We start from the raw sequence: 13,134 nt of genomic DNA on the forward strand, positions 1-13,134 counted from the left end.
AAATAGGACTAAATATTTTAGCTCCCATGAAATCCTGACCTTGATAAGCAGTTTTAGATAGATAACCTAATTTTGTTGAGCTGAATCGGTGTTTTTATTTTTAATTAATTATGCAGTAGTCAAAATTTGAATTGCTATGTGAAAAGGTAACGGGAGTGGAGACCTGCAATTCAGAAAGGTGCATGCGGAGTCAATTTTATATATCTAATGCTATATGAAATTCTATGTCAAGAAGAGAAGAGTAGGCGGCATGCCATCAAAATACGTGCAAAGCTATGAAAGAGGAAATAGTCTTGCAGTCCTGTTTGTGGTCCCAGGTATTGTTTTATTGGGCGATAGGAGATGTAGGAGAGAAACAAACTAGGAAGACAGGTTTCAGTTCAGGCTAAGAGAAAACTTTATCCTAGACAATGTTTTCTAAAGATGAAAGAAGAATCATTTGATGGGCATATAAATCAGGAGAATTCACACATGCTTGTAAATTTCACTAACATTTGAATTAAATACCCTGAGGGAAGATCAGCTCTAAAGGGTGGATATCTAATGACTCTCTGAAATTTTACCTTTCTTTAAGAGGTTTCTCATTTTGATTCCATTCCTGTTAACAATTGCAAAATAAATGATGGACCCACCGCTAGTTACTTGCTAGGCAGCTTAGTGTAAGGTGACCATCTTTCTTTTTGAGTTTGTAGCTCTTAAACTTAAGTAGTTATGTGGTACTGCTTATGCCTTGCTTTGTCCTTTAGTCTGGCCTAAGCTACTTCTTGATTCCCTTAGAGGACTTGAAATCTGAGCTTATTGAACAGTTACAGGATCCGAAGTTTTATTTTGTAAGGTTGACTTTTATAGTTACTATATTTTCATTTGTCTAAATGTTTAATAAAACTTATTTGAATAGTTGACATCAGGGACTATTTCAAGAAAAAAACTACAAGAATTTTTCTTCAGTAAGTGCCATCCAACCCTGTACTTGGACTTATCTGTAGTTATGTGAACTGCATGGTAAAATTACTCATCTATAACCATGCCCTGGGTCACCAAGGCAGCACTAAAATTTCTCTCCCATATAAGCAGAAGACAGTATACTGTTTTTTTTTGGGGGGGGGGGGATGGGGGGGGAATTATGAGAAATACTTAAAATCATGATTAAATGGTGTTGCAGGACTTGGCTCTAATTGTTATCCTTTAAATTAATTAATTTAAGCAGCTAATTTCCCCAGGGGTTCCAGGTAATTGAGGTGCCTCCCTTTTGCTTTGGCCTATGCTGCTTGATGTTAGCAAACCATTCAGTAGGACTTGGCAAGCTTGAACCGAACTGACTTCAAGTCAGCACTGGTTATGTGGGAACTGTTTTTCTACTGTCCACCTTCCCTCCAATTGCATGGGGAGATAGCAGTCTGCATTTAATTTTTGGGGGGGTAACACTTTTTGGGGGGTACAGTGTAAGGGGGGAACTGTGATATGTGCCATGCCAGCATGGCCAAGGGTGAACTTGAGTGGTGGTGAAGGATTAAAGAAGACAGACAAAGAGAATATAGCTGGGGCTTGGTGGATCTCCCATGCCTGGATGAGGACACAGAAAAGATCCAGCTGGCGAGCTGAGGCTTTATTTTATAGTCAGAGATAAACAAGGTCAACATAGTTACAATGTTCTTGTGAGTTTCACTTATTTTGGCAGTGCTTGCTGTATCTCCCACAGCCCATTAGCTACCTAGGAAGGATCTAGGGAGCGCTATAAGGTCAAGCTTAATTATGCTAGGAGAGCTCTTCCCCCTAAGCTGGGACTTGTTTGTGGCTCTGCCACAGGTCAATCCGAGGCTTAACTCTATAGCCACTCCCTACAGTGATAGTTCTGAATTTAGAGTCAAAGTGGCAGAGACAAGGCTGATTAATGAATAACACTTTTTGGGGGGTACAGTTTAAAATTTTTATTTCATTTGCAAATTATATTTTCTTCTGATGTGATTGAACAATATCAGTTAAAAATATTCTCATATCCTAATTACAGTTTTACATGATATAAAAAGTATACAATGAAAAAATTACCTGTTACGTATAAGGGAGGCAACATAGATCCAAACAGACAAAACATTTTTGGGATATGGGTGGATATAAACAGCTAAAGCAAATTCAACATTAGGAACATCAATATTATGCACTCCAGTGCTATACACAGCTTCAATTAAAGGCTTCAGTTCAGAATAGGGCATGTGAAGGGGAAATCCAGAGAACTGAAGGGAAAAAACAACAAGGTTTGTAGACATTAGTGAAGTTTAAAGATTTTACTTTATTTTTTTTCTCTTAATATGCAATTCTTAATATTCTTAATAAGAAGTCTTCCTCTGGATCACAAAGTCATTTATTTATTTCTGTCTTTCTGTTCAGCTATATATTAGCAACACAGAAAACGGAGTGGGGCTAAATGTCTTTTTTGTTGTGAGTTGCTAGCATGTTGACTTGGTATATAAGACACCTATTGGTCACCCTCTGCTGTTCCCTTCCCTCTTCCTGATAGCCCCTGGTTTGCCCAGTAACCCATGCAATTCCAGGGGCCCAGGTTAAGCTAATCATTGCATTCCATCCCCCTGGCCACAGTGATTCTCTGAGGGGTCGATCAGTCACTCTCCACATGAGTTTTAGGAATACTGGTCCTCAGAGGCACTCTCCTGCTTTGTCAGTATGTGTGCATGTTGTCAATAGGTGTGAGCCCTGCCTGGAACTTTCCAACCAAGTGCTGCCATGAGAAAAGCCAGCTTGAGGATGATGCCATCACAGGGAGGATTCCTCTTCTACTTAAATAAGCCAATAACTTATTTTTATTGCCCAATGATGCTTGAACTAAGTTTTCTGTTACTTGAGAACATCTGGCTGAAAACCTGGCCATAAAAGTTAAAGGATATGTTTAAGTCAGTGACTAGAATTAAATGTCCAGCTTCACCCTGTGTGTCCAGCAAGGCATTTGAGACTGCTTGCTAGTTTTTCTTACTCGGCTGTGAACACAGCACTACCAACAGGCAGTAGAGAAGATATATTGTCTATTAATGAGGACTTTCCTTAGCAATGAAAAACAATTAGGATAAAATCATACCATTTTAAGAAACCTGATTGAGAGTGGTTGGTTTCACCTTTAATGCATAGTTGCGTCTAACATGAACTAGCCAGATGATTTCATTTTATTTTACTGGCAATGTATTTTCTAAGTTATTTTTTATAGGATCTTATAAAATGGTATTTTTTATTTGAAAAATACTCTGCTACTTAATGATAGGTTACTGAGATTTGAACTGTTAATGATATTTTTTAGCCTGTGCTACTTCATATACTTTGTAGAGCAATGTAGGATTTTTTCTTTTTACTTTTCAATTTTAGTCTACATTTAATACCATTCTGTACCAGCTCCAGATGCACAGTAAAGTGGTCAGAAAACCACGCACCCCACAGTGGTCCCCCCACTGCCCAAAGCACCCACCTGGCCCCATGCCCATTTATCTCTACCTATGAACCAGGAGGTCACTGTTTGATTCCAGGCCAGGGCATATGCCCTGGTTGCAGTTGTGGTCCCAGTAGGGGGCATGCTGGAGGCAGCCATCAATGATTCTCATCATTAATGTTTGTATCTTTCTCTCCCTCTCCCTTCCTCCCTGAAATTAAAAAAAAAAAATGTCCCACAGCTGTTTGTCCACTCATCTGATGGGCCACTGTAGGAATTTTGATGACAAAAACCTGTTGAGCAATTTCCCATTTGAAACCGGGGAATCCACAGGCTCAGTTGAGAGCTGTGTGCTTACCCTGTAGTCCCCCAGCTGTCTCAGCAGCTCCGCTCTGTGGTCCTCTTCTACTTCCTCCCCTCGGCTGCTTTCCAACAGAGGCAGGAAGTGGCGCAGCGTGGAGGTGCAGTACCTGTTCCACCGCGTCAGGTGCCGTGGCCTCCACTCCATGACTTTTTCTTTTAGTATTTTTTCAATCCTGTTTATAAAACATAAACTCCATTTTTTTGCTGATTTGACTTTTCCTTTTAGACAAAAATCCAGTTTGCACGCAGTGGGGATTCAGGTGATTACATAACCACATTTTTGTAGGTGGAGTTGTTCGCTAGGAGTAGTTGGTGCCTAATAGGGGCTAATCCCTGAGGATTCAGAAATTAAAACCAATGATCCTTGCCCTTACGGGTCGTATATGGTTGGGATGGGGAGTAGACTTTGGGATGATATTCTAAGGGCCATAACAGATGCTTGAACCAGAACACAAAAAAGGGAGCACTGAATAAGGGGGACAGCTAAATTCAGTACAGTCAGCGAAAGATTTTTCATGCAGTGTTCTATCACTTCGTTCATTGGTAATGTATGTACAAACAACTTAGACCCAGGCATAAGGGGTGGGGTTTATGCTGAGAGCTTCAAGTAGGCTGTGTATACCCCATATTGATTGCTTCCCAGTGCCTTCTAGTCATGAGGTTTATTTTTCTAAATTGCCTTAAAACTGCCTTTAAAATACCCATCATCGCCGAAACCGGTTTGGCTCAGTGGATAGAGCGTCAGCCTGCGGACTGAAGGGTCCCAGGTTCGATTCCGGTCAAGGGCATGTACCTGGGTTGCGGGCACATCCCCAGTGGGAGATGTGCAGGAGGCAGCTGATTGATGTTTCTAACTCTCTATCTCTCTCCCTTCCTCTCTGTAAAAAATCAATAAAATATATTTTAAAAAATAAATAAATAAAAAAATAAAAAAAATAAAATACCCATCATCATTGCAACTTAAGTTTTGATATCCTTTTTATAGTTAACAAGAGGCCCGGTGCATGAAATTCGTGCATGGGGTGGGGTCCCTTCAGCCCAACCTGTACCCTCTCCAATTCGGGACCCCTCGGGGGATGTCAGGATGACCGGAAGTTGGACATCCCTCTTGCAATCCGGGACCACTGGCCCCTAACTGCTCACCTGCCTTGCTGCCTGATAGCCCCTAACCACTCTGCCTGCCTGCCTGATCGCCCCTAACCTCTCTGCCTGACTGCCTGACCGCACCTAACCACCTCTGCCTGCCAGCCTGGTTGCCCCTAACTGCCCTCCCCTGCTGGCCTGATCGCCCCTAACCACCTCTGCCTTGGCCCCCACCACCATGGCTTTGTCCAGAAGGATGTCCAGATGGATGTCTGGTCTAATTATTATATTACCCTTTTATTAGTATAGATGTGATGGATATTGGGTTCAAAGGATGTGAAGCTTAAACACAGAATCAAAGAAAATAGCTACCACTTGTTAATCCCTTATTCACTAGATACTGTGCTAGTGGGTTTTATACATTTTTATGTACTCCTAACAATAACCCTATGAGGTAGGGCAACACTGTCACAATTTTACCTATGAGGGATCAGTGAGATAGGATAAAGGAGGATGATGGCAGGGGAGCTGGGATTTGAGTTGAGGCCCCGCCAGTTCTAAAGCCCCTTGTGCACCCCTAAGCAGACACACAGGTGTGAGGACCCCCCCGGCTTCCTGCTGCTCAGAGCTCTGGGATCCCTTTCTATTTTGGCACAAAACACGACCTCTGTGTTGGGTTTCAAGATGGTCTGAGCAAGAACTGCCTTGCACTTCTCATCAGTCCTGCAGAAACAGATGGTGGGAGGCTAATCTGCAGTACCCTGAAGCTATTGGAAGAGATAAGGAACTTGGCAGTGAGCTGTTCTATGTGGGGATCCCAAACAAGACTTTATCTAAATTTGAACTTGAGAGTGAATTGGTGTTTTCTAGTAGTAATACCTGAAACCAGGCCACGTTTAGTCTTGTGTGATTTGGCATGCTGCTGCTCAGAGCTTGATACATAGAAAGGGCACACAGGCTTTGAAGTCAGAACATCTGGCAGACCTCTAGCCCCCGAACACTTAACAGCATGTGGACCTCTCTGAGCCTCAGTGTCCACATTTGTGAAACTGAGAGAGTATGTTCTATTTTGCATGATTATAAGGATTATAGGGACTCAAATAGGTTCTTACAGGCCACGATTTAGGTTTATAAACTGGTTGAAGTTTAGTAAGCCACTAATTGGACAAAAGAGGCATGTAAGCTGGGGATTATGATCTGTCTGAACAAGACCCATAACGACATGGTGTGGAACTCTAGTCTGAGGCTGAATTTTGGAGGACTGCCTAGCGTCCCGGAGTTCACTTCCATGCTGACGGTAAAGCCTCCTTTTGAGCCAGGGGATTTAGAGATCACATCTGCACTTGGGGTCTATAAACAGGGATTACAATGTAATTGCCCAAATTATTTCCCATGGCCCCAGGCTGAGAATCGTCTAGTTTGGGATTACACGCCCAGGGAAAGAGTGCATGTGCATGTACGGCACCACGTGACCTGTCCTGTAGCTCGGCTGCGGCCGCCTTGTCGGTGCGCTGGTAAACAAGCTCTTCCGGCTGTAAAAGATGAAGTTCAGAAATTCTAGAAATTTTGTACACCTAATTTGAATACTCCACATCTTTTCTAACTCCTTTTTTTTTAATTATGAAATTTTAGACAATCAAAGCATAACCGATGCCAATGTATGCATGGCCCATCTTAAGTAAAGCATCACCAATAAATGATAGTTCATCCTCAGTTTCTTTTCTCTCTCATCACAGAAGTACCCATGACTTGAAATTTGTTTTCTAACACTTTCATTCCACATACTTAAAGTACCTACTGTGTGTCAGGCACTTTTGTAGGTGATGGGCATATAGCTGTGAATAAACATTTCTGTCCCCACGATATTTACATTATAGTAGAGATAGGCAAGTTAATAAAATGTGTGCATGATTTTACTACAGACATACAGATCCCTAAATTATATATTGTATTGTTTTGAATGATTTTTAAACTATGTGATAATTTTATGCTATGAGTATGCAACTTGCTTCTTCTCTCTTCACATAATATATAGAAATAATAGCAAACACATTTTTAGAATGTTTACTAAAATTAATATTTATTCATTTGTGTAACAATGATAAACTATTCCATTGTGTACCATAATTTATCCTTATGCTGTTCCAATTCTTAGGCTATTGCAAACATTGCTTCTATGAAAAGTCTTGTGTATGTCACTTTGTACACATGGGAGAATTTCTCAAGGCAGGGTTTATTAAATCTTTTTTTTAAAAAGGTTTGATCACAGTTAAAAAATACATTTGATGTTATATACCCAGTATACACATACATACATAGCTCTCAAACAAAAGTGATGGTAAACAATTCTCATGCTTACTACTTGCAATCTATTACCAGGACCCTTCTTTATTAACTTTGTGAATGGATCATGCTATGAAATTAATTTAGTGCATTGACACCAGAATATTAAAAATTACATGGAATAACTTCTGTGATACTCTCTTATGTCACAGGACTCCTTACATCAAAATGTTTTCTTTTACATAAGTGTATACTGGTTCATGACATGATGTATATATCTTATTTTGAGTTGTGCTCAACTAAGTTTGTAAAACAAATATTATTTTAGAAAAAAATATCTAGGAGTCGAATTAAGGGTCAAAAAGTATCTGGCTACCCAGCATAGTGACTTCAAATTTTTCACTTTCTTTGTCTACATTTGATTGTTATTAAAAGAATTATACCTGAACACTGGAAAGGCCAGGGTATGGAAGACTTCTTGAAAAGAAAGATTTCCATAGCTTGGGCTTGGTGACATCAAAATTTACCCTTAGTGGGGAATCATATCGTTGAATATTAAACCAAATCTAAAAAAGACAAGATCACCATTAATACATGCACACACACACGCACGCACACACAATGTATGTGTGCATGTATGTACAGAAAGGCAGATTCCTGCTTTACACAGTACCCTCCAAAATTAAATGGCTCTCAAACTGGGCGCAGCCAGAATCACCTGATAGTACCTGGAAATCTCTCTTAAAAAAAGAAAGAAACTCAATTTTCTCAGATGATAAACCAAAGCACTAAGAGTTAGGCATTGTGAATGCTGTTTTGGAAGAATAAACAGAAAAGAGCTGGGACACAAACTCGGCTCTTCTGAATCGAATCCTGTATTACTCCTTTAACATTCTGCTTCTTTGCAGGTCAGGTGACTAATTCAACCAAAACTTTTATTTAAGACAGTTGTGTAACTGTGCTTGACACTACATTTCTTTAAATGGTATATATGTAGTCCTGGCTGGGTGGTTCAATTAGTTGTAGCAACATCCTGTACACTGAAAGGTTATGGGTTCGATTCCCAATTGGAGTGCATATGGGTGGCAACTGATCGATGTTTCTCTCTCTCTCTCTCTCTCTCTCTCTTTCCCACATGCCCTCTCTCTCTAAAATCAATAAACATCCTCAGATGAGGATTAAAAAAAGGTATATGTGTATGTTTATATAAATTTGGATACGTAATATTTAAGTAAGTAGGTCAATTAAAAAAAATAAAGCAACAGTCAGCCAACTGTGTTTAAGAAGAGATGTTAATACTTACATTATCAGGACCTATTAAACAGCCCACACTTTTTAGGGGACAGAATGTATCAAATTGTCCATAAAAATGTCCACTGCAGGGGTTCCATATTAAGTAGTGGCTTTGCTCCCGAGTTAGCACATAGACAGTTGGGCCCTAAAGGAAAACAGCTGTTAAAAGAGTGCACTAATTATGCAATTAAGGTCGAGAGTACTTCCTACAAATAATTTATTATATCTAAAATCCATGGCTAATGGTAAAAATTAGTTTGAAGTTCTAGGTTTCACTGGATTTAAGAAATAAGATGGATGCATATTTTTGCAGAATTCTTGCATCTGTTACTAGTGCAATGTTGTGAACAAATAGACTATTAGTTGTGTTGCTCAACCAATATAGCTTCAGATTGGCTGAATAGTCAGTATTCATGGAAATAAGCATTCATTTTCCTTTTAGTCAGTAAGATTGCCTTTCAAGTATTTAGAAGGCTGATCATTCTGAATACTACTTCTCTTTGTAATACATTAACATTAGATACACATTTATAATTATATAAATACAAAAAGGTAATTTGACAAGATACGTATCAAACTTTTAACAGTGACTACACTGAAGAAGGTGTGGGGTTGGGGGTTGGAGCCTGGAATACATCTATATTACTGATTTTTTTTTACAATGAGCATCTATTCATTTTTAGCTCATGTATGGTTTCCTTTCATGCTCACAGTTTCCTTATACAGCTCAGAGTTGTGAAGTGACTTGCTGAGAGCCACACAGCCAGGAGGAGTGCAGAGCCTCGAAGCCAGGCCTTGCGACTTCCCAGCCTGGGACCAGGCTATCTTATCTGGAAGATACTGATGGGGAATGATTAGGATTCAGACACGATGCTACCTGCCCAGCAGCAACCTGTGCTATCGAATTCCTAGAGGACTCCCAAGACCTCCGAGCTTCTTTTTGAAACACGTTTTGGATAAACTGCTTCAGTCCCTGTGAATTTTCTAAACTCGTACCCAGAATTACCCCAATGTGCTCTGAGTGTAGGGATATTTGCAGTGGGCTGGGGAAACAAATTGTAATCACTAAGTCTCCAGTCTAATAAAAATAACGACAATATCAAAATATAGCTGCTCACGTTCTTTGCTCCTATGGTCCCTGCCTTGCTCCCTTTGCCTGTGGGTAGTAGCAGATGCCTGTAGAAGCAGCAAGAGTGGAAGGAGAGGTCTCTAACCTGGCCTCACTCTGATCCCCTTCCCTCCTCAGCTTGGGTAACACCGGGTCACCAAGGGAGTCAGAATTCTTAGTAACAAGGGCAGGAGAGGCTCATACTCAAAGGGCAGAGCTCGGTGGGGCTTTGCGTGGGAAAGGATGCAGATTTGCCAAAAAATTTAAAGTCTTGTGTAGGGCCTGGTACTCCATATGGCTGAAAACCATTTTGTGTCTTATCATTGGTCCTCTCTGCCTATTACGGAATTTCTGGGCCACTTTCCTTACAACTCAAAAGACAGTTATGAGAATCAGCCCTGTTTATGATCTGGAACATAGCAACCCTGTTAGACAACGCCACGCCTCTGTTAAAGCCAGCCCACCTGTCTTACCTCGGGAATGGCATTGCCCATCATGAGCCAGGCCTTTTTCCCCAGGGAGAGAAAATAGTTGCATAGTAATACTGCATGTTCTTCTTCATCTCCTGCCAGGAGATCCAGGAATTGCTGACACAAAGAAAAAAAAAATCATGTTGCCTTCACTGACTGCTTTATTCTGGATTGGCTGTGCAGGGTTTTAAAACATCATTGTTAAAATGAGTGCTTTGCAGTATATGACCTGTTTTTTAAAATCCTCCAAAGGGCGTTGCATAATATAGTTTAATTTTATGCAAACACAATACAACCCGAAATGTAGAAACAGAATGAATACCAGCGGTACATGTTTGTTTACCCTCCAGAAGATCCCGTTGGAAGTTACTGGCACACAGACTGTAAGCTCATGAGAGCAAACACCACGCTTCTTTCGCTTGTGGCCAGAGCTTAGTACAGTGTCTGATACCTGGTAGGTGGCCCAGAAATACATGCTGAACGAATAATGACATGGCATGCCTTAAGAAGCCCACAAATGAAGGAATATACAATTCCAAATGTATCAGAGGCTGTAGCTGTTATTTTTTAATGAATAAAACTGGGATGTTGATAAGGCAATACTTGGAGGATAAATCAGAGTTAAGGCATCTGAAGTGTTTGTTTTTTTAAATTTCTTTGTGCAAATAAAAAAAAGTGAATTTTTGATCTTTGGGCAGATTAATCCAGAAAGAAAAACGACTTCAGAATTCAGCCCATCCTGGAAACAGGTGACAGTAGATTTTGATAATGACTAACGAGTGTGGCAGTTGAAAGTCACGCAAGGCCTTTAGCCAATACTCGGAGGAGTCAGCGCCAACCGTAAGCTGTGAGGAAGAACGACTTACATCAGACGTGCTCCACAGGTCACAGATGCCCGCAAACGAAACAGCGTCCGGCAGGAAGGGAATCAGTGACACGTACCGAGCCACCAGTTCCTGTTTAAACAAAACTGGCTTTAAAAAATAATTTCTATCAAATAGAAGGCTGGATCCTGTGTCTCGTTGCCTGCAAGAAAGTTTCATATATCACAAACGTTCGTGTGTACAAAACGCAACGAAGGCTCATGCTCGCCGAAGGCTTCCCCTCTCCAAACATCCTATGAAGAAGGTCCTTGCTATTATCCATTTGTTACAGATGAAGAAACTGGCCCCTCTGTCTCTTTGAAATGTCGTTGTCATCCCCCACTTGCCCTCCCCACTGCTCCCCCCACCACGTTCTTCCTTACTCTCTGCTAAAAAGAGGCTTTCTGGGATCATCTTGTATTTTTCCTCGCTCAGTCCTGAAAGCAGCCATTTCTCCTTTTGAAGGGCAATAACATTTAGAAACCAAGGTCAGGGCACCTTTGTTGTAACTCAGATTTATGTAATTTCTAAGAAGGTTGAGCATCTTTTCATATGGCCTGTCATGTTTTCACTTCTGCATGTTTCTGTTGTTGTTTTGTTAATCCTCAAATCTATTTGTCCATTGATTTTTAGAGAGAGTGGAAAGGAAGGAGAGAGACAGAGAGAAACATTGATGTGAGAGAGACATATCAATTGGTTGCCTCCCACATGCACCCTGACCAGGGCTGGGGATCAAGCCGCAACCGGTAGGTGACTTTGACTGGAATCGAACCCGGGACCCTTCAGTCCACAGGCTGACACTCTATCCACTGAGCCAAACCAGCTAGGGCCACTTCTGCATATTTTAAATTGATTTGTAGGTTTGTTTGTTTTTAACATATTCTAGCTACTATTCATTTGTCTGTTATACATGTTGCAAATATCCCCTCCTGATTTGTGACTTGTCCTTTCAGTTTTTTACGGTGCCTTTTCATAAACTCAAGTTCTCAGTTTTAATGTGGTCAAATTTATCATTCTTTTTATAGTTGGTACTTTTCTGTCTTGTTGAAGAACTTTCTATCTCAGATCAGAAAGATAAAAATGCTTCTCATATTTGAGTCCTCAATCTATCTGCAATTGAATGATGTGAAGCAGGAATCTGTTTTTATTTTTTCATATGAAAAGTCAGTGATCCTGGTACAATCGATGTAACAGTCCATTTTTTCTTTATTCCTCTCCAATGCCAGCTTGGTCACGTATCAGGTTTGAGTGGATCTAGTCTGGAGTTTTTATTCTCTCTTAATTTTCTTTGTTCTAAATGTGTCAATACCATTTTCCCTTAATCACTGTGGTCTCATCAGCAGTCTGGATGTGCGGGATGACAAATCTTTCTTGTCTTTTTCCTCTTAAGAACGTGTTTATTTTGTCATTACATTCATTTAAATGAAGACGCAAATCTTCCCACTGAGTTCTTACTCTGCAGGGTTGTCTTGGCTATTTTGACACTTTGCACTCCATAGAAATATTAGAATCAGCTTGTCAAGTTCCACTAAAAACTGGAAATCTATTTTAACAGGCAGGCTTCCTCCTACAGGGCAGGGTAGCTCCTAGTTCATATTGGTGTCACCTATCAAGGGTTCTAATTGTAGTGGAGCCTCTCCTTCAGCCTTTGGCCTGCTCACCCCTCCCTCCTCCCCCCCAACAGCCTTGTGGCCCATGAAAACCCAGCTCTAGGCACCGGGAATTATTTGATGCCCTCAAGGCAAACACTATTTCAAGCCCTCATCCTTGTGGAATCTTGCTCTCTTGCTGTTTCCTGTCTCTTCCTATTTCAGCTATGATTTTAAAAATGTTTTCAATATTTAATTCATCACTCTTAAATGTTCTATGCTGGGAGAAGTTTTCTTCCTACTCTACTATACTAGAGACAATAGAAGTCCCTTTATAGTTTTCAATAAAAGTTGATTAATAAAAAAAGGAAATGAAATGTGGAATACAAGGGTTTTTTATGTATTTATATCTGCAAATAGATATCTCATTATCCTGTTCCTAAATGACTATATTACTAAATTACTAATTAATAACTTATTAGCAGAAATTAGTCCCAACACTATCCCCTCCCTAAAGACAGTCAGGGTTACAGGGCTCACTGAAGAGCCTGCTGACCACACGGGCTCTGTCCCTGGGAGCTGTGCTGAATAGCCGTGAGCAGAGGAAGGCATGTGCATTTTCAATGGCCACTCTGGACGTGCTTGGTGTTGA

The 13,134-nt window shown here is 40.6% G+C and overlaps 2 protein-coding genes across 8 annotated transcripts in view; one reads left to right on the forward strand and one right to left on the reverse strand.

Annotated features, from left to right (window-relative positions):
- Positions 1-9,557, forward strand: part of FBXL5 (F-box and leucine rich repeat protein 5) — a 42,573-nt gene extending 33,016 nt beyond the window's left edge. Inside the window, exon 11 of the mRNA XM_070399153.1 lies at positions 9,166-9,557. Within this exon, the coding sequence (XP_070255254.1) occupies positions 9,166-9,191 (26 nt within the window). The 3' untranslated portion in view covers positions 9,192-9,557. The remainder of the gene's footprint in view (positions 1-9,165) is intronic.
- CC2D2A (coiled-coil and C2 domain containing 2A) overlaps positions 1,642-13,134 on the reverse strand; it is a 73,702-nt gene continuing 62,209 nt past the window's right edge. For 3 of the 7 annotated variants that reach the window (XM_070399131.1, XM_070399135.1, XM_070399136.1), the window contains 7 exons: positions 10,897-10,986; positions 10,034-10,147; positions 8,463-8,597; positions 7,603-7,725; positions 6,350-6,408; positions 3,789-3,966; positions 1,643-2,231 (listed from right to left, as the gene is read on the reverse strand). In XM_070399131.1, coding sequence (XP_070255232.1) covers positions 2,043-2,231; positions 3,789-3,966; positions 6,350-6,408; positions 7,603-7,725; positions 8,463-8,597; positions 10,034-10,147; positions 10,897-10,986 — 888 coding nt within the window. In that variant the 3' untranslated portion in view covers positions 1,643-2,042. Of the gene's footprint in view, positions 2,232-3,788; positions 3,967-6,349; positions 6,409-7,602; positions 7,726-8,462; positions 8,598-10,033; positions 10,148-10,896; positions 10,987-13,134 lie in introns of all 7 variants that reach the window. The other 4 variants (XM_070399137.1, XM_070399140.1, XM_070399141.1 and 1 more) reach the window with 2 other exon arrangements.

The sequence above is a fragment of the Myotis yumanensis genome, unplaced genomic scaffold (assembly GCF_028538775.1).
Source record: "Myotis yumanensis isolate MYYU_CA2020_CCGP unplaced genomic scaffold, mMyoYum1.0.hap1 SCAF_1, whole genome shotgun sequence".
In the NCBI taxonomy this organism is placed as follows: domain Eukaryota; kingdom Metazoa; phylum Chordata; class Mammalia; order Chiroptera; family Vespertilionidae; genus Myotis; species Myotis yumanensis.